The sequence below is a fragment of the Sinohyriopsis cumingii genome, unplaced genomic scaffold (genome assembly GCF_028554795.1).
Source record: "Sinohyriopsis cumingii isolate HCF-2022 unplaced genomic scaffold, ASM2855479v2 utg002809l, whole genome shotgun sequence".
NCBI lineage: Eukaryota > Metazoa > Mollusca > Bivalvia > Unionida > Unionidae > Sinohyriopsis > Sinohyriopsis cumingii.
This window is the reverse complement of record NW_028316307.1, coordinates 333,009-355,629: the sequence shown is the minus strand read 5'-3', so window position 1 is coordinate 355,629 and position 22,621 is coordinate 333,009. Positions and strand designations below refer to the sequence as shown.

The 22,621-nt window shown below is 35.4% G+C and overlaps 1 protein-coding gene across 2 annotated transcripts in view; it reads right to left on the bottom strand.

Moving 5' to 3' along the window:
* Nucleotides 1-2,533: 2,533 nt before the first annotated feature.
* Nucleotides 2,534-22,621, bottom strand: part of LOC149770052 (nucleolar protein 9-like) — a 35,601-nt gene continuing 15,513 nt past the window's right edge. The window contains exons 5-11 of one of the 2 annotated variants that reach the window (XM_089949479.1): nt 17,852-18,041; nt 14,707-14,835; nt 11,529-11,666; nt 9,411-9,647; nt 7,606-7,870; nt 5,940-6,013; nt 2,534-4,522 (exon numbers count right to left, since the gene is read on the bottom strand). In XM_089949479.1, coding sequence (XP_089805605.1) covers nt 4,391-4,522; nt 5,940-6,013; nt 7,606-7,870; nt 9,411-9,647; nt 11,529-11,666; nt 14,707-14,835; nt 17,852-18,041 — 1,165 coding nt within the window. In that variant the 3' untranslated portion in view covers nt 2,534-4,390. The remainder of the gene's footprint in view (nt 4,523-5,939; nt 6,014-7,605; nt 7,871-9,410; nt 9,648-11,528; nt 11,667-14,706; nt 14,836-17,851; nt 18,042-22,621) is intronic. The other variant, XM_089949480.1, reaches the window with a different exon arrangement.

Below are 22,621 nucleotides of genomic sequence, written 5' to 3'. Positions count from 1 at the left end.
TTGCTGATTGGCTCCAGTCCAATATACCTATCTAACCTCATCGATTTTTACACTCCATCAGGAAACTTCTGCTCCTCTTTCAACATTCGCATTCTCATTGTTGTTATAGGGTTTAACGCCATTTTTTCAGCACACGATAGGCTATACATGGCGGCCAGTATTAATGGTTGAGGAAGAACCCGGGAAAACTCCGGAAAGAACCACCGACCCACGAGAAGCTACTGGCAAGCTTTCTCACATACCCACATTAGCCGAATCCGAGACTCGAACCCACACAGAGGTGAGATGGCAGTGATCCATAATGGAGGGCGCTTTAGACCACTCAGCCACTTGGGGCCTCCGCATTCTCATTGTTCCCACTGTTAAAATGAAGTCATATGAACAACATTCTTTTGCTTACCAAGGCCTAGCTACATGGAATGAATTGCCCATAGATCTTAGAGACAAGGACACTGTGTCCTCATTCCAGAGTGCTCTTAAAACTCAACTATTTTGACTAATTGTATGTATGTATGTATGTATGTATGTATGTATGCATGCATACATTTTATAAATATATACACTGCTGTCTGGCTTTTCTGAGCATGTATGGTTTCTGTCATGAATACTGACCCAAAAAACACATTGAATTTGACTGATTGATGAAAATAAAAAACTGCAATGCGTAGCATCTGAAAAGATGCAATAGTCACTAGAATATTCCGTTCAAAATAATATTAATTTTGGACACATGGGTTACCACTCCTGTGTTCTCATGAATCGCAATGTGTTGGCCTATTCTGCGCATAGCTTTGAAAAGATGTAATCTTTATGCATCAGGCTATGGAAATGAAATACATTATTTTGGACTCTTTCTATCAGCATTTCAGTTGAGTAATTACCTCATGTTTATATCTGGTTCTACAAAATTCAATGTAACAATGCCAATAAATGGCAAGAGATATTAAGCAAACTAAACCAATCTTGTAAAAGAATGAGTACATTTTAGAAAAGTAAGCTAATATCTTGCTGAGAAACAACAATAAATAGGACGCAATGTGTTTACAAACGTCTCTTTTAAGTAAATTTAAGACTATATGCTGGGGAATAGCATACATTCGAGCAGCAAGTTGACAAGATGGATAGCAGATGATTACGTAGGTGTGGGACAACTTCTTGCAAAATTTGAAACTTGGATTGAAATGCAGTATTGTTCTAAGGTAAACATTTCCATCTTTTAAATAATGTATTTATTTGTATATAATATCAAGAGGGTCATGATGACATTTAGAAATCACAATTTCATATGCAAGAGATAGTGTCCTGTATGAGATTCAGCGTCTTTTTAGCTAGTGGGCTTGGCTTTTTTGCACGGAATGGAGTTTAGTAAAGAAAGCAATGTCAGCAAGAAAAAAAGGCATTTAAGTTGGTACTACCAGTCTATTTTAGAGCAACTGTCTTACTGGCTCTCCATGATGACTTTGGACATCAAGGAAGAGAGAGAATCCTCAACTTGGATTCCTTTATGTGCTGAGGATGTAAACTTGAAGCTGCATTTGCTGCAAGACACCATCCAGCACTGTAGCAGTTCAACTAGAAATTGCTGAAACCCATGACCCATGGCCAATTTAAGTACATGTACATGTGGGATAAATGATAATTACAGATCTATGTGCTGCTGGCAACAATGCATAACATAGTGAATTATTTAGTGACACTTGTTTGTTGACAGTGGCATATAGATCAAACGAGGAATACTATTTTTTCATGTGTTATTTGTGTATTCTTGTGGGATGGAACTACAAATGGTACTAATATTTTTTTTCGTAGGGTTTATTTTCCAGTCCAATTTGAATCATTGATTTTCAAGGTCACCTGCACCGCTTATTCAGCTAAACTCAGAAAGGAACACAATGCATAATTAATAAGCATAACCTCAATTCCAAGCACTGATTCTCAGATCTGAATAACAGTGTGGTTTTAGCACAGTCAGAAAGCCATGTGCATAATACATGTATTGAAATCTAAATGTTGATGTAGTGTTTAAAATAAAAGCATGTATGTAGGACTCCTATTAAGTTATTTTCTGTGTCCCAGTTAAAATAATCTGCATCCACATATACGTGATTAAGCATTTCAGAGATCTCTGCATAATTATGCTGGGTTGCAAAGCAGAAAGAATATTAAGTAGAGAAACATACTACATTTCGAAGACATGAGGTACTGCTTGTTCAAGAAACCTTGACCTTTCCATAAGCTGGAAATTGACATAGGCCAGCAATTTTTAATGTGTCCAAGAAGACTCTTAGGATGGGGGTTTTAATGCATCATTTTAAATTTTATTGTGTCTGGGATGCATTATGAACATACTGTCCACATCCTCCAGGCCTATTTTGTAATGAAGATATGAAATATCAACATTGTCTGTTTTCATACAGGGTTGTGAACATGATATATATTATATTCATATCATCACCTCTGTTTAATTTCTTGGTCTCAAGACTCGTCTGAATCTTCATACGGAAACCCTGTGACAAATAACTATTTAAAATAATCTGTAATAAGTGTTTTATTAACTTCTCATTTATTATCCATCAAGTTAGTAAAAACACTTAAGTCTCTAGTTTTGCACATGTCCCTTTCTATCCTGTTTGGTTGGATATTGCATGATATGGTATGTACCATGATAGCACCATGTGGATCCCAGCCATTGTGTTATATCTGGGTTTCACTATACATACATGCACACACAGGTAATATGTCAAAACATATCAAAATAATAAAAAAAGAACATTCTTTTCTATGATATTAAATTAGAAGTGATACAATAATTTGATAAAAATGATGAAAAGCATGTGATTCACTTATCTAATTCCTATACATGTACAATACATAGTTTACCTGTTGATGGTGACCTATTAAAATATAAAATGTATTATCAATAACATGGTAAGTTCGCCAATGAATAAACAGGATTATTCCTCCTTACAACTGCACTGGTCAGAAAAGGTTTTTTGTTTAGCATGGAAGAATCTATGTGGTCATAAACTAAACACAAATATTTAGTATAAGTAAAATGTAGGTCATAATGACCTTTTTTGTTGCATGGCTATAGTACTAACAGAGATGCAGACAGTCATTATTCTAATAATTCTAGCATGAACAGAGCTTGAGAAGCAATTTTAAAACACTATTTAATCCAAGTCAGGAAAATGTAAATTACAAGTCACAGTGATCTACTTTTGTGATGACAGTGTAGTAATCAACAAGATGAACTCTCACCAAGTTTTGTGATTCTAGGTATAACAGTATGTATATAGGATTAAAAAGAAACTGTTTGGTCATGAGTCAGACGCCACCACTTAACCTAATCTAGTAAATTGTGATGATGTAGGTCACAGTGACCTTTTGCTGTAAGTGTGAGGTACAACAGACATACATACAATAATCAAGTCTGATGATTCTAGCAATAAAAGAGCCTTAGAAATAAACTTCAAACACAATATTCAACTGAAGTTAGTAAAGTATGAATTAAGTCACAATATCTACTTTTTCATGACTCTGGGTATGTATATAATATACATTTGCTGTTCCTTTATCAAAAATGTTAGTACCCTTAGCCCCCTCCCCAGTGGTTAGGTGCAACAATACCCAAACTCTTGCCTAGGACCTAGGAGAAAAGTATGGTTGGAATGCAACACATATTATAATTGTTTTCTTCTACTTTGTAGTAGCGAGCTAAAAAGACAAATTACTTCATAATAAGGTTAAAGATAAATACATAAAACTGCATACATGTTTTGTGCAGAGTCCACAGAAAGAACAAGTCTGACATGGCATAGAGATACGTTGAGGCTGTCAGGCTGAGACTTATTCATAAGGCTTATCAAATGAGTTATTTCTCAACTCAATGCAAAATTAGAATGCGATTTTGTATTCATTACATACCCCTTTTTTCACACCCAAATATTATTAGCTTTATATATCAATGAAATTCAAAACAAACTGGGATTTATAAAAGTTTGATTCACTGTGTCTAAAGTATCTACGTGTGGGTGTCAAAGATGGTACCTAAGCAGTTGGAATTTGGGTATGTGATGTGGAAAAATGGACTGAACGGCTGTACTGAACACCAGATTAAGCATGGATGATTAAATTGGTATGTAATAAAGCATATAATTAATCTTCTATTGTTTAAGTTTTTCCAAAACTAGTTTTCTGTCCACTGCCTTTACAAATCTAATACGATTTAGACAATGATCTGAGACTAACAGTAAGGAAAATCCCTAAGATCCTATATTGTCCATCTTCTATGGGTATCTTCTCTTGTTAATTTCTTCACTTGTTTTGGTTTCATATCATCCAGCAATCACTTATGAACTTTATCCTATAGTCTGTATGTTGAATGCTTTCATTTCTTGTCTTTTTTTCTGAATTTTCCACCACTTTTTGAAGGCTTAAAATTCCTATCTGAGTTCTCGCTGGTCTTCACGTCTGCTTTAGATTTAATCCCAGGTAATTGTATTGCAGTAGTCAGGTCATCCTGGAAATCAAAGCAATAAATTCACATAATAAATTACATGTACTAAGTTCCCTTGTTTTAGCACATACTGATTACTCACTTACAACACTGAAGGTGTGGATCCTTTTCTGTTCTTATAGATAAGACCAAAATTAAGCTATATTTGCTTAACACTGATAAATCACAATTTAAATTGGTAAATACATGTTTGATATATCACTTTTCATATTGTTGAAAATGACATTTAGTGTGCAATAATTTTAAAATGATATGATATCAAAATTTTTAGCAAGAAATATATATCTTAAACACATATTTTCTTAATAAATAATGCAATACAAGATTAAATACTGGTCAATAAAAAATGTTGGGAAATGCCCACTGGTGGCAACTTTGTAAGAATAAAAATATCAATGAAAGAAGTCAAATGATATGTTTTTTTAATTTAAAAAGTCCAATTTTAATCTTATTAATCTGATGACATGTCCTCTTCAATTCAAATGTGAAAAAAGTAATGGGGTTTGGGGGTTAGGGAAGGAAGTGGGATAAAATGCAGAAGCACTTTTTCATAAGACTGGTAAAACTGAATTGCAACATAAAAAGCATCCAGCAATATGATTTCTCTGATTCACCATTAAATACATCTAGTAAGCCACTATCTATACTTACTGCCGCTCATACTTACAACTAGATCTAGTTTATGTATTGTTAGTATACTGTAGCATGAATCAAACAAGAAAACTAATCTGAAGGCAAAATTGAGAGCCATGAAAAGGGACATAATTACCCTATTTAAATCTATTTGGGAGCAAGGGGTCGTACAAACACAGACCTTTTTTTAAAACTGGAAACACCAACAGAAGAAGAAAAAAAAATTATGCAGAAAAAACGAGAGAAAACAAGTTCAGGCCTCATCCCATATATAAAAAGGTGTGTTTCCCTTTTGATTAATTTAAATGGGTTAGACCTTAGTTGGTCAACAGTACAGTCAGAATAATAAAATCTGACAAGAATAATACATCATCACAACAGATTATCATCCCAAACATTTGCAAAATTACTGATTGAGAAAAAAATGGTACTTTTAAGACCATTATGCAAAAGTTCAAAGTTTAAAATGGTCCATAACTTGATCAAAATATAAACTGACATTTTAAAAAGGACATCTACAGAAGAGATTCACCAAATACAAAATGTCCTTTTTGATAATCCGCTGACACGGTATTACAAGACAAGGCATACAGCCTTGTTTTCTACACCATTTTCTGGCATGATATCTAACCTAAATTAATCTATTCATTCTGCTATCAAACAGGCATCACATTTATGAGGTGGTTGGACAGAACTATCTATCCTGTGGGAAGTCATGAAATAAACTATATAAACTCAGGCCCTTGGTGCCATGACTAGGCTCAGACAGACTTTGCATGTAACCAACCTTCAAAAGAAGACTCTCTTCGTTTCCTTTATTCTCAAATTTCTTCTCTTTCCTTTGCTTCTTTGATAGTTTATCTGAAAAGAAGGTATATTTATACATCTGATACTGTATCTTAGTTCCTTGCAGTGGCAATTAGCCAGGATGTAAAGCTAGAAGTGAATAATGCACTGCTACTGACTGCAGATGGCACCATATGAAACACAATATCCTTACAATGGCACATATATCAAGGTCACTCCAACCACCATAGCACCTTTGAGGTAACAGCTAGTAGCTGGCAGCAAACTGTTTCCCTTTTTCAAAGACAGATCCCTTCCCAGACATGTAGTTATTGTTTTTTCATTTACTTAAGCTTAGACCTTTTTTATTATCTTTCACAAGTTTACATGTGTCACTTTTTCTGTGTTTGTCTGTATGTAATTGTCCCTTGAGGAAGACCTTGCTTACAGTTGAAATGATGGGAAAGTTTATTATCTCCATGTGCCTATATATATATATAGAGAGAGAGAGAGAGAGAGAGAGAGAGAGAGAGAGTGAGAGAGAGAGATAGAGAGGAAAGAGACTACAATTCCTGTATTTGACAGCCATATACAGGTGTCACTTTGTTTGGTCATTATGTTTTCTCACTTGTTCGATCACACTATAGCCACAAAACACATGGCACAAGGTATGAAAGGTAACACAAGGCAAAAGGTGTAAAGGTTATCTCCCAATTGCCCCAGGGTCTGTACAAGAAGACATTAGATCAGCCACTTTGGAATCAATATCAACAAACTTTTATTATCATCTCCAAGACTTATCTGGTGACCTGATCAAACAAAACTACACTGTTAGACTTTACCCAAAGTATCTGTTAATTAGTAGTCATTTATTTTCAAGGTACTGAATCATCTTGTAATCAGTTATTAATTTTTAAAAAACGATATATAGGTTTCTGAAAGAATAATGAATTTTGTAAATAATCTATAATGAAAGAAAACCAGTAATTTTATAAGGATAACAGTGACACAAAAAAAAATTCATCAAAGTTGCTCATAATGGTTTCAAGGAGTCCAGCAACTGGTTTAAAACAACCAATTCCTCGTGGAACACCATCAGCCAGATAATGAAATCTGTCCTGATGTAACCATAAAAAGATATCACCTAAAACAGCACTAAATAATAAATTTCAGCATATGATGTATACAAGGTACCAGTATGGCACGTTATGGTAAGTATGATCAGTGCTTGTGTAAAAATTGCTCAGACAAAAGGGGACCTACTGCCCTTTCATAATACAGGCCACAATTTACCTTGCAAAAGTTGCTTGTCCATAAACACATTTCTGACTTGGACAATATGAACAATGGATTTCTACACCCTTTCATAACAGCAGTTTGTGGCCATGTGCTGACATAACATTTGTTAGGACAATTTGTTTATAAGTTGGGTCAAACTGCAAACACCACAGACTGATCTGCCATGGCATAATGAAATGGTAGATCAGGGTCAATGTTGTTTGTTCTACTAATTACTCCTAACAAACTGCATAGACCTAGATCTGCTGGCATATTATGTGATGGCAGATCTGGGACTATGCAGTCTGCAGTGTGATCTGACTTGAAGTGAGTATATATGGTATTTTATGCAGTGATGCACATGAATAAAGAATGAAACTTAGAATTACCTGAAGGATCAAGAATATCTTGAAACAGTTTTCTCTTCTTCGCATCTGTTCCTTGAATCTTTAACCAATCATTTCGTCGATGTATGTAATGATTTAGGGCAAAGTTACGATATATAAAATGTCCCAACTTGTCACTACGAAGCTTGACTTCTTGTCGAGCCAAATCTTCAGAAATAATGCTCTTTTGTTGAATACTGGCAGCTTTCCAAATATTTTCCAAAGTCCTGCTCCCATTTTTGCTGCAGGCCAGGTGCACAAAGAGTCCCTGAATTAGTTAAGTGGACTTGAATTATATGGTTTATCAAGGTAGATTCCATCTTTCAAAATAAATGCAAAAGGATTAAAAATACTTAAGATCAGATTAATCCATTAAGCATCATACATGTATACAAGTCACCATTAGGCATCATACACGTATAAAAGTCACCATTAGGCATCATACATGCATACAAGTCACTATTAGGCATCATAGATGTATACAAGTCACCTATTTCTTGTTTCCACCTATGGGGACCCAGGCATTAAAGTGCTCTAATGCACATGCCTTTACAGATCACTCACATCTCACCCCAGTTTGCATAGTTAGAGTCCCTGCTTGTCAAACATGAGTATGTAAGAAAGTTTGCCATTAGCTTGTTGTGAGTTGGTGGTTCTTCTCGGGGTTCTTCTTCCACCAAAATATATTGGCTGCCATGCATAACCAAACATATCATGTGCAAAAAAATGATGTTAAACCCCACAAAACCAATCCAAACCAAGCCTGTTTCCTCCTAAACCATTTGACTCTTGCACAAACATCTGCACTGTAATGAAAGCTGACTATAAAACAATGTGAAATTTATATGCAGTACTGTTTTATTTGTATCATCATATGTAGTACCATGACTGTTGTCAGAATAAAAACTATATAGTCTCCCTTTTTCACTATCAATAAACCGCTCCGGTGGCCTAGTGGTTAGAGTGTCTGCCTTGGATGCAGGAAGTTGTGGGTTTAATCCCTGGCCGAGTCATACCAAAAACTTACAAAAATGGTACTAACAACTGCCTTCCTTGGCATTCAGCATTAAGAGGTTAGTGTTAGGACTGGTTGGCCTGGTGTCAGGATAATGTGACTGGGTGGGACATCAATGCTACATGCTACCTTATAAATCTGTCATAAGAATTTTTTTGTTGACTGAGGCAGCATTGGCATTTATTTCATTCTCATCTTTAATATTGTCCTTATTTACCTTACTTTTAACTGCTGATGGATGGATGCATGTCATATGATGAATGTCTGACGAAAGGTGGTTATACTACTTGACCTTACCGCCACATGAGCTAAACATGAATTCATTTGGTCCAATGGTGAAATAAATCTAAATATATAGTTCATGCATTATTTAATTTTCCAATCTGATCCTATCCGCTGTACAAGTGATACTTATGGCTGTAAAGGTTTTTGTTTTGTAGTGGCAGGCAATAATTCAGGTTGTTGTGAAATGCATAGTGAAGAGTGACGGGGCAGGCATGGAAAGGTGTGGTTGTACAGTAAAGAGGCAAAAGACAAGGTGTTCATCAGAATAAGTATTCTATAGATTACAAGTCCAGATACAAAAACACAGACCCTGATCTGCCAGTGCACCAGCAGATCATGGTCTTTTTTGTTCTACTGATTGCTTTTAACTGAACAGACTGAAATCTGCAGGCACATTATGTAACCTTACATCTGGATCTGTGCAGTTTGCAGTTGGACTTGATTTGTACGCGAATAAATACAGTATGTGCTCCCATTTTGCAACCCTTGAGTCTGATATTATTCTAACCTTCATTTTGTTTATTAAAGCTTCTCTTCCTTTCTCCCCTATGGTGGGACTTTGAAAATAGGTATCAATCACATGACTTCCACAAGGGTCACATGCCAGTGTTTGAAGCTCCACAGGTTTTAGATCTAAAAGACTGGCAGTCACAAGTTTTGGATTTCCAAACCTCAGAAGATGCTGGAGTACAAGAGATCCATGGTAGTTTATCTCTGTCAGCATGGGAATAAAATTTTCTTTTGCCTAAAAAGCAAACATTGATCAAAAAATAAAGATATAGTGAATACATCTATAACTAATCACAAGAAATTCATTCAAATGACAAACATTCTTACAGGCCATCTACATATGCATATAAACATGTTTACTACATTTAATTTCCATCTAGGTCAGGGGTCGGCAACCTAAGGCACACGTGCCACAGGTGGCACGTCAAGAGGTATTTTTGTGGCAAAGGGCAGCCAAAAATCTCAATTTTAACAGTGTTACTCTTTTACTGGTGGCACGCGCTAGTTCATTTTGTAATTAATCCAGAAAAAAAGTGGCATGCTATGTAAAAAAGGTTGCCGACCCCTGATCTAGGTTAAGCAATCTAAAGAAGAAAACCAAGTGAGCTTGATATCACTTGCCTGGTTTATGTTATAGCAACCGACCATGTAATCTAACATTCTTTAAGTTTTCATGGCACATATTTGAATGTCAACAAGGAACCATTATTCTTGTGCAAATAAGATGATCTATCAAGTCTACAAAAAAGACCACACACTTAACCCCTACTGTTTTGAATTGTATTCTATAGTTTTATCAGCACCTAAACCCTGTGCAATCTCACTACACCACTTCCTTGATAACTTGCACCAAAATAACCCACTTATAACACTGGGTCAAGCATGGGTAACATTTTTAAAACTAGAAAATGCCCCTAAAATTAGCACCTATTTGTTAAATATGAAGAAACTGCTAAAAAAAATTACTAGTCAAAACACAGATATATTGCTTGCTTTGTCACCAAAAACAGTGGTAAGTACCTGGAAATTTGAATCAACATCATAAAATTCTTAACTTTTAAATAAATAAAATATTTCGTTACATTTTCCTTCCAAAAACATTCTCAATACTAGTGGTGTACTGTATTAACATTATACTGCAGTATCTTTTTCTGGTGTTATGGTGGTACAGACCCTACAGATCTCATATTTAAGAGCACTTGCAATTAGAACTGTTTATCACAAAAGTCAGGTTTCACTGAAGAATGGACAGTACTCCAGCAAAGAATATTTTTTAAAAAAAGGAGTAAGCAACAGCGGCAAGTTGTAAACTTTAGGCACTTTTTCAATGGGGCACTTTCGGAAGAGAGTGTTGTTGTTGTTGTGGGTTTGACACCATCTTTCCCTACATGATAGGCTATAAATAGTGGAGGAAGAACATGGGAAAGCCACAGGAAGAACCACTGACACATGAGACACCACTGGCAAGCTTTCTCACATACATAGCTCAAGCCTGAGACTTGAACCCACATGGCCAGAATTGAGATGGCAGTGATTGGTAAAGGTGAGTGCTTCAGACCATTTGGCCATACAGGATCCCTGGAGGAGAGTGCTTATTTGCACCCAAAGGCCTTAATGTCATTTGTGAATGTTAGACTGTCATTTTATTCAGAAGCAAAAAACAGAGGTATATTCAAACTGACATAAAACAAACTAAATATATATGGAATTTACTCAAAATCAGCCATTTAGTGGAGGCATTTTAAAGACCTGGTGAAATGCATAGTGAAGGGCACAAAAAAGGTTGAGGGCTGATCACAGAGGACAGAGAATAGCATTAAGGGCTGGGGGAATTTCAGTCTCTCTGGAACAATGCTGGTGTATCAGTGCCATGGAAGCTGCTAATTAATTGCCATGAACATGTGACATTTTATTCGATGGTATACTTTTCAGATACAAGGATTCCATACATGTTTAATGTTGTGCACTAATGGAAAGTTATGTCACAAACACACGCACACATCATGTTTTCATGGAGTAATAATGCCCATGTAGGATGTATAGCCATGTGAAAGGAAACATGTGTGTGCTGTTGTTCTCTTTAACATGTTTTTGGAGTGCAACATGACTGGCATACCTTTTCTTCCTTTGCTTCTTGTGATTCCTGGTCCTCAGTATGATAGAAAACCTCATATGTGCTGCAAGAAGCCAAGAGAGGAACTATCTTGGATTGCCTCTCTTCTGGTTCATAGCAATGGAAGGCCTGCATCAACAACTGCAACAAAATAAGGACTGTGTGACTCTTTGAAGCCTGCCATGACAATGACATTACTGTGTGACTCTCTGAAGCCTGCCATGACACTGACAATACTGTGACAGTAGTACTACTGTAGAGTAGTCAGGATGCATACATGTAAAAAGCAATGGGAGCTAACACATGTCAAATGGATCTGAATGCAAGGTATAAGCAATACTATATACAATAGTACTAAATCATTTACATCTGGTCAAAGGAAATACTGTTTGAATAATTGACGATTCACTTGTCTAAATGATTGCAAAAACAGAATGTCATGTTTCTAGTGATCACGTTTGTAAAACACAGAAAACATAATCACTATTACACCAGTCGAATGCAGCACTTCTCTTTTTATTTGTAAAAGGGTCCCATACAATAACTTAATTTTATTCTCTGCTCTAGAAGTATTGGTAATTTTTTTACAGTACAATACGTAATACAATGCAAATAGAGTAGTTTACAACACAGTACAATACCATACCAAACATCACAACACAGTATAAAGAAGTACTGGTTCCCACTGTTCCCAAATTTTCATGAAACTCTTTTTCTGTCTGTTTTGACTGCAATGTATTTTTTCAATATATAATATTCATAAAAGAAACTTAAAATACTATTAATGTAGGTATGTCTCTTTCATCCTGTATGCGTACCTGTAGTACTTGATAAGTAGAAGAAAAAAATGTAAAGATTTTTAATTTAAAAGCTCTACACCTATTGCTCAGAATAAAACCATTCTGACATTTGGAGTAAGTAGTATTTTAAAGGCTGTTCCATTAAAACATACATGGGACCCAGGGAAGGCACTTTTAAAGTGGGATACTCACCCATAGATGCAATTTAGAATTTTCTTACCATTTTAGCATGAGCTCTGTGAATCAAAGTACCATGGCATATATTTTTTAGAAAACTGCCTTCCCTGGGTACCATGTATGTTTAAATGGAACAGCCCTTAGTACATCTCAAATCTACTGAAAAATATCACTCCATAATCAACTGACACTACATTTCCAAAACAAATGCACCATTGCAAAATGTACATTTATCAGTATCATTAGCATGTATTTTATACAAATTAGTATTCATTGGTAGAATTCTATGTATAACACAATATTGAAACCATTCTAAGTTTGAATTTTTGTTACTCTGAATACTTTGGAGTACATATTTGGCCAAAAATCACAGGCAAAGTTCTGTAGCCATCATTCTTCACAAGTGGGTGAAACATTTGACTTCAAAAGTAATTTGTAAAAATCTTTACAGCATTTATCACTGTGAAGAATAATTCTCAGTTGGTAAGGGATGGGAGGTCTGGCATTCATGACTATTCAGTTTTAGGTTTTGATTTTCTACATAATAATCTTATAGTCCAAGTGACACTTGGAAGGCAAGATAATGGTTGTTGATGTTGTATTTTTCTTTTAAGCTTTTAAATTAAAGAAAACTTCTCTGGTAAGTGAGCACATTGCTAGTTATGCTAAATTCTTTTCTTGTGCATGATGGTTGCTTTGTTTACACTTATCAGTGTGTTCTTCCACAAGTTCATGTACATAAGTTTGTGGAAAAACATCACCTCAGGCTACAGTCAAAAGAACTGTCATGTAGGTATCAATGACCCACATTTAAGTGATCAATTTATCTTATGAACCAGGCAGCATCCCACAATCAAGTTTCATAAACTGTAAATAATGAATGCATATTAGCAAATTCAATAGTTTATGTAAGTTGGTGGTAAATTCAAATGAGCTTAGTCAAGGCTACTTTTTAAATTCATATGGGCATAGTCAAGGTCACTTGCTAAATTCACCTGGGCATAGTCAAGTTCGCTTGCTAAATTCATGTGGGCATAGTCAAGTTCACTTGCTAAATTCACCTGGGCATAGTCAAGTTCACTTGTTAAATTCATGTGGGCATAGTCAAGTTCACTTGCTAAATTCACCTGGGCATAGTCAAGTTCACTTGCTAAATTCATGTGGGCATAGTCAAGTTCACTTGCTAAATTCATGTGGGCATAGTCAAGTTCACTTGCTAAATTCACCTGGGCAAAGTCAAGGTCACTTGCTAAATCCACCTGGGCATAGTCAAGGTATGGGCATAGTCAAGGTCACTTGCTACATTCACATGGACATAGTCAAGGTCACTTGCTACATTCACATGGGCATAGTCAAGTTCACTTGCTAAATTCACCTGGGCATAGTCAAGTTCACTTGCTAAATTCACATGGGCATAGTCAAGTTCACCTGCTAAATTCACCTGGGCATAGTCAAGTTCACCTGCTAAATTCGAGTGGGCATAGTCAAGGTCACTTGCTAAATTCACATGGGCATAGTCAAGGTCACTTGCAACATTCACATGGACATAGTCAAGGTCACTTGCTAAATTCACATGGGCATAGTCAAGTTCACTTGCTAAATTCACCTGGGCATAGTCAAGTTCACTTGCTAAATTCATGTGGGCATAGTCAAGGTCACTTGCTAAATTCATATGGGCACAGTCAAGTTCACTTGCTAAATTCACATGGTCATAGACAAGTTCACTTGCTAAATTTACATGGGCATAGTCAAGGTCACTTGGTAAATTCACCTGGGCATAGTCAAGTTCACTTGCTAAATTTGCATGAGCATAGTCAAGTTCACTTGCTAAATTCACCTGGGCATAGTCAAGGTCACTTGCTAAATTCATGTGGGCATAGTCAAGGTCACTTGCTAAATTCACCTGGGCATAGTCAAGTTCACTTGCTAAATTCATGTGGGCATAGTCAAGGTCACTTGCTAAATTCATATGGGCATAGTCAAGTTCACTTGCTAAATTCATATGGGCATAGTCAAGTTCACTTGCTAAATTCGCATGGGCATAGTCAAGGTCACTTGCTAAATTCATGTGGGCATAGTCAAGGTCACTTGCTAAATTCACATGGGCATAGTCAAGGTCACTTTCTAAATTCACATGGGTATAGTCAAGGTCACTTGCTAAATTCACATGGGCATAGTCAAGTTCACATGCTAAATTCACTTACATTTCTGAACTTCTCTTGCTTGCATCCCAGTCTAAGACAGGCCTCGGCCAAAACAAGAATCACTCCAAAATGATTCACTGCTAAAATGTCCTCCATGTATAAACTTATTTCTTCAAATATCTCTTCAAACTGAAAAAAAAAAAGTTTTGTTGAGTGAGAAACAAGTCAACTCTATTTGAAAGGAAAAGCAACTACAAGTTAATTTTTTTTCCTTTTTTTAGCTGGCAGAACATCTAAAAATCTTGTGTGGTACTCAGCAACAGTACCCCCAAAATGCGTATGAAACACATTTGAAAATACATTGCTCTTGTATCTCTCTCTCTCTCTTTTGTAATTTTGCTGGATCCAGTTTTCAATTTGATAACATTCAAACCTTTGAGGACAACCAAACAGGATTTGTTTCTCTATACTCACATCAATGTTATCTGACAAAAGCAATAAACACCATGGATGCATAAGCTATATTCGTGGATCTACTTTTACCTTTAATAAATTGCTCATAAATGATAACAGTACAAGGTTAGTTTCATTCATTTTAATATCAAATAAGCATTTTATTTTTCTATTTTACTGAAGCATGTAGTGTGTGTGTGTGTGCAAACTGCACACAATTTATTGCTTCCTATGTCTTAGAACATATGATCTAGGTGACTAAAAAATTTCACTAAAGGTTCTTGGACAGGAACAAATATATACAGTATCACTTAACAAGAATACTTGATTTGTCTTGATTTGGTCACTAAGGTGGGCTACAATGTCTGCAGTGTGGCAGTTTATAGTGATGTCTAGCACTGGGGCATCATGCCGCAGACATGTAGCATGATGTCCCACCCAGTCACATTATCCTGACAACAGACTGACCAGACCTAACACTAACCTCTTAATGCTGAGCGCCAAGCGAGGCAGCTGTAAGTAACATTTTTAAAAGTCTTTGGTATGACTCAATCAGGGATTGAACCCACAACCTCCCACATCCATGGCGGATGCTTTAACCACTGGGTCACTGTATAAGTATGCACACATGTCCCTTTAGCCTTGATGGTCATTTATTTCACATTGCACAGGTATGCATATGCTTTCCTTTAGCCTTGGTGGACCCACTGTTTCAAGATGAGAAAAAGCTATTACAGCAAAATGTCTCTACAACAAATTGTAAAAAAATGTAACAGGAAAGTAAATCATAATTTGTACTTATTCTGAAACATGTGTCATTTTATATATATGTGTACTGATGTACAACAGACAGCCTAGTCTTTTAACCTTGCTGTCTTCAAGAAAATAAGATGTCTTATGTGATGCCCCATTATAAAAACTATTGCAAACCGTATCCTTTAAACTATTTCAAACTTGAAGTGGACACATACATGAGACAAGGGGAAAAAGGGTTAAAAACCACCCAACCAAATAAATAAATAAAGCTGTTCCCCAACTAGAATCCTAAGAAGATCAAAGCCACTCTCCAATTTGTGTCAAGGCCTGAAACTAGGGCAAGACGGAAATATATCCTATACCCTTGATATATAACTGCTCTGGCAGACAGGGTAGCCTTGAGAAAACTGATCAAACTGAATTCTGATTTTATACTTGACCAGAGCAGTATATATGACAAACCTCTTGTACAAGTAAATTAGAAAGCAGATTACAAATTACAACAAATTAATAATCAAATGGAAGAACTGCCATCACTAAGAATACAGAACCATAGATTAATGGAGTAGCAAAAAGACTGTATAATGATACAGCTTGCACAGCACAAGTTCCTGTCAAGCAATCAAGTTGTATGACACTCAATAACTGGGTTATGCCAGCTACACTCCTGCTCTCTCAAATCAAAACAATATTTTCCCCAAATAATATAGACTGGTCAAAATAATAAGCAAATCAAAAGTATGTCTCATATGTATACCAGAGGTCTGCAAAAGATCAAATATGCTGTCGGATATTTGATTTATGGTGTTGGGGTGGGGACTTGTGTGACCATATTAAACATCATAAGAAAAAGTCTTCTGGTGAAAACACCATGTCGATATGACTTTCCATTCAGGAGAAGAAGCAATAGCTGCTGTGATGATGATATTGGCTGACAGATTAGCACAATTTTCATTTAGGATCAACTAGACTTCATAAAAAGTCTTCTGGTGTAAACTCAATAACAAATGTATGCCAAAATACAGACATCAGATGATGGACAACGAAAAACAGGCTGTCCCACAAGCAATTATGGTCTAAGACTAACAGAGCTAATAAAAAACCTATTACTGAAGAATGCGACAGAATTCACAAAGCCATAAAGCTTTAAAAATGATTGCACAAAAGTGTTCATGCAACTTCTAGACTTCATCAGTACTTGAAAAACGAAGTTCAATAAATATAATTACAAATACTTAAAAAAATAATGAATCTCAAGAAAGAAATAACAGAACTCTAATTTATGCCTAGTTTACAAATAACTTTATTTCATGCATCATGTTTGCAATTTTAACTGATCTAACTGCATGTCAGAAAACTTGGTAAAAAATGTGTAATTATAAGTTATTACAGGATGGCTGATTTAATTGTTGTTGTTGTAATGGAGTATAGTGCCATTTTTCAGCACAAGATAGGCTATATATGGCAGCCAGTATTAATGGTGGAGGAAGAACCCCGGAAAAACCGGGAAAGAACAAACGACTCACAAGAAGCTACTGGCAAGCTTTGTCACATACCCACATTAGCCAAGCCCGAGGCTCGAACCCATGTAGACAGAGTTGATATGGCAGTGAGCCATAACAGTGAGTGCTTTAGACCACTCGGGGCCCCAGGTTGATTTAATGTGCATGTTTATATACACATGTACACACAATGTTATTACCTCATTATGTCATCGTCATACTGTGTCAATGAAAAAAATGAATCATCTGCTATCAATTGTTCCTCTGAATTTCCAGAAAATGATTTCAAGCATGAATATATTGTCCAAAGGAGACTGATGCAGCTTTAAATTTTATCTGTTGCAGATTGTAACTGAACTGAGTTTCCTAAGTTCACATTTAACAACAGTGCTCTGACAATGAGACTAAAATCTTTTGATTCTTTTTACCTCGATAAATTGCACTGCATTTAAAACTTAAATTCATTGACAATTTCAAACCTTGTACTTACTTACCCACTGTTTGTCTGAACAGCTGGTTAATAACCTCTGCAGCACATAGTTAGCAGATGGGTGGCTGGCAAAGTGGATTAGTCTCCCCTTGAATATTTCTTTGTATATTTCCCCAAAGAGGTTGCCATTTGCAAGGGAGATAATCTGCTCTACAAGGAATGATCCAACACTGTCTTTCACTATTGGTGGAAGTCTGCAAATAATAAAGCAAATTGTTTGCATCTATGGAGCTTAACTAGAAGTAACTATTCAGCATTTAATCATTTTGGAAAAGCAATTAACTAATTCAAAGGGAATGTCAATAGTCACAATCTGTCATTAGAATTTTGAAGAATGTAGTGTTTTGTCTGCCACCATTGTTTATTTAACAGCCACTGACTCATGACTGTCACTATTTACAATTAGGCCTGTTGTAAGTGTACTGATCTGTAACTGATTACTGATTTGCAAGTAATCACAAGTAATTAATTATCAGTTACTCTGGAATAAATGTAATTGTGAATTAACCAATTATTGTTTTAAAAAATGGAATAACTTGCTGATTACAAAATAACAGGTTTTGAAATTTCAGTACTCAATGATACACAAACGTCTGGATACATCTGAATTGTTCTCTAATTTCTGTTCCAAAATGTTATTATTGAAGTGTAATTATCAGTTTTCAAATCTAATAGTGTTATATAAAATATATTTGTGATTTGATACAAAAATATGCACAAATGTAATTATAAAAGAATTGCATTATACAATGTAATGTAATTTATTATAATACTGTGATCAAAATACTGTAACCCAAAGTTTCTAAGGAAACTGAAAATTTAATTGATGACATTTGTAACATTATTTTCAGTTCATGATCTAAAACTTCTGACTGACTACCCTAATTTGTCTCCATATAAGTGGAAGACTATTCTTTTCACTCACTTCATGAACAACTGTTTTGCACCTGACCCAGCATGCACACATGGTTTTAATATGGGGGTGTGTGGATTTCACCCTCTTGTAAAAAAATAAGGGGGGAAGTAGAACAAAATGAGGAGAGGAGGAATCGGCACAGTTCAATATTTATGTAATACTTCAATATTCATCTTTCTTTCTTCCTGATCCACTCTGCGTTTCCCCTAAAATCTTTAAAAGATGTTGTCTCTAGAGACATAAGCATTAATCTGTTCATTGTTTCTGAGCTTAATCTGTTTCGTACCTGTTTATGAATATTGTTTTCTACTGTAAACCCCTATCACAACCCACTGGTATAGTATTTTGGATAATTCTGTTCCAAAACATTTTTCACTAAAATAAGCTCTGCCAAAGTTGAAGTTTCTTCAATTAGCATCCTACTAACTATTATGCCAGATTTACTAAAATGCTGTATTAGCATCCTACTGACTATTATGCCAGATTTACTAAAATGCTGTATAGGCATCCTACTGACTATTATGCCAGATTTACTAAAGTGCTGTATTAGCATCCTACTGACTATTATGCCAGATTTACTACAATGTTGTATTAGCATCCTATTGACTATTATGCCAGATTTACTACAATGTTGTATTAGCATCCTACTGACTATTATGCCAGATTTACTAAAATGCTGTATAGGCATCCTACTGACTATCATGCCAGATTTACTAAAGTGCTGTATAGGCATCCTACTGACTATTATGCCAGATTTACTAAAGTGCTGTGAAATATCAGTAAAAAAGTCAATTCAAATTTATGGCTTCTCAGTAGGTTAAGACATTTTCTCCCTGAAAGGCACAGAAAACTATTTTATAACAGTTACATACAACCCTATTTTGACTACTGTAGTACAGTATGGGGTAATTCAAATGATAAAAACATAGCAAGAGTGGCACATCTTCAAAAAAGAGCATTTGGGCTAATATCAATCCAAAAAGAAAGCAAGGAAGATTTAGCTGGTAGGTTAAAAATATTACCTATTAAAGACCGAATCTGTTAGAGAAAAGCCAAATTAATGTACAGGATATCTCATAATAGGGCTCCTGAATATTTACAATCACTATTCCCGTATAGGCTACCTGGTAATACTCCCCACCTCCAATCCATGTCTTAGTCTACCAAACAGTATAAAATTCCCAAACCAAATAAAGAGTTATTTCAAAAAAAAGTTTCCAATACTCTGGAACTCTGCTCTGGAATAGTATTCCAATTGAGATTAGAAATACCCGCCCTATTTCCTTCTTCCAAACCCAATATATCCAGTGGCTTCAGAGATGCAGCTAAAATAAATAAATTCCTTTGTATGAGGGCCTCAAGGTAGATTAGTATTTAGCTAATTGTGTTACCCTCTTTAAACAAGGTCATCATTATTATTATTATTACCAATTGCCTCAACACTAAGTAATCCTTTTATGCTACTGCACCATAAAACACCGAAACCAAAACCAAATTACACTAATCAAGCACTGCTGAAAATGTCATGTGACTATGACCCCAAGATCTCAAGAGTGAAAGAAAGTCTTGCAGAATTTATATTGTCAGGGCTAATTATGAAATAAACCATGTATGAACAGAATCCATCAAAGGGGTTACAAAATAAAAACAATAACACCAAGGTCATAAAACTGACAAACTGTGTCGTTGGATGAACTGTCTTGTCGCTGGACAAACTGTTCTTTTGCTCTGTAACAAGAATTCCAAAGTATCAGGATTTTCAATAGGTGCGTATATTCGGGTTTTGACAAATGGAATTTAAACATGACACATTTTTGGCACACGGAAATTCTGACTTGTGTCTTTTAGATGCACATAGATTTGGACTTGAGCATCAGTCTTAATTTCCCTTGATTTGCCTCCGGCTTAGTTTCTTACTAAGAGTGCACTATCCATAACAAATTTACTGTAGGAAGCACTGACTGACATCTGCTTGAATACAGTTTATACTTTGATGGCCAATAATATCGCACCAATGGAAGATATATATGAACTGTGGAGCTAACGCTCAGGTGCAACTGAATTCAGTTGAATTGTTTTGAGATCACGTTTGACATATATGATAGAGGAAAAGGAAACAATTATGACATGAATGGACTGGCGTTTGATCAAATATCAGAATTGGTATATTTGGACATTAAATTATAATTAACTGGTCAGAACTGGAGCATAGACAGCTCATGAAGACCAGTTGTCAAGGCGTGGACCAATTTGAATAAATTTATTGGCAATTAATTTGCTTCACTTGACAACTGTTTAAAACTTCGGAATCATTTATGACTTCACTGATTCATTTCTGATAAAATATCTGCATTTTTTTAATTACTCTTTAAATTATAATCAGTAAGACAAAATGGAAATATTCAGCCTTTAGCAAAGCCAGTTTTCAGCATGGGATTGTATTTTATTTGCTTCAACTGGCAAACTGTTTAAAACCTTGAGTGTTTTAAGTAATGGATCATTCAGAAAAAATTTAATGGACATAACGCTTAGTGCATACATCTGAACTTTAAAATCACAATGGCACAAAGTATATTTTCTTTTTTGTCTCAGTCTCAGAAACAACCTGTCGGTGATTAATTTTCTAACCCTCAGACTCCAAGGAAACAGAAAGATAGTGTCAGGTCGGAGAAGAAGGGTCAATCTCCAAAATTTTTTAGAAAATTTAAGAATGAGTAGAAACTGGCAATTCTGTGATGTAAATCCTTGATATCTGAATAACATATAACCTTCATAGTTGTATGGGTATATGTTTGCATATAAAACGATTTGAGCCGATCATAACAGAATTTGCTGAGAAGTTGAAAATATAATAAAGTATAAAATAATCCTGTTTCAAATACAAAATTCACACACAGTAACACATAGTTAGAAAGAGAAACACTTTCACAAAAATCAGACTGTATGTTTCTTACAAAATACAAGTATTTCTCATTATTCTGCACAAGACAAGAAATCTGAAATAATCATTTGTTTCCAAAAATAACTTGGAATCACAGCCATGGGCTCATGACTGTTCAAATGAATTGACTTTCGAGATTTTGGAGTCAAGGGTCAAATGACTCTTCGGTTTTGCAATCTATTGAAAACCCTGAGTATGGGAAATAAAACTAACCTATCAGTAAGCAAGTGCCCCTGCTCTAAATGTAATAATATGAAAAAGGCCGTTATTATAGGACACATCAATTCTTTCCATGATACAAATGCATAACAAGCTTACATGAAGATATCTAAAGATATCAGTGTTTCCCTTTACCCTCATCTGCGCTTCAGAGACCCCAAATTTTTTAATCTGGAACCCAGTTTTGATGCCAAAGTTTGTTTTTTTACTCAGTCTGACTCCCAGTTTTGACACCAAGGAGATTTTTGACTCTCAGTCTTGCACCCCTAGGAGATACACTGGATATTAACTGTCAAGAGTCTGATGGGGAGATGGACAGAAACCAATAACTAAAAAACTATTTAGTAACTCTCAAAATACTGATCAGTATCCATTCTTTTACAAGACACATAATCTAGCCATGATACATGGTAATACCAATTTGTAAAGCAGACTTGAAGTGCAAAGACAATTTTCAAATGGGGGAGATAACTATAAAAGTACTAACTTAACAAAACCAAGTCCTATGTGGAATACAAGTGACTGACACAATAAAAATGCACACAAAGTTTGATGAAGATATTTCAAATGGTTCAGGAAATATTAACTGGAGATAAGTGTGATGGATGGACAAAATTTGTAAATAAATGGGGATAACTCTTTAAATTGCTGATCAGATAGACATTTTACAGGACACAATGTTTAATCATGATGCAAAT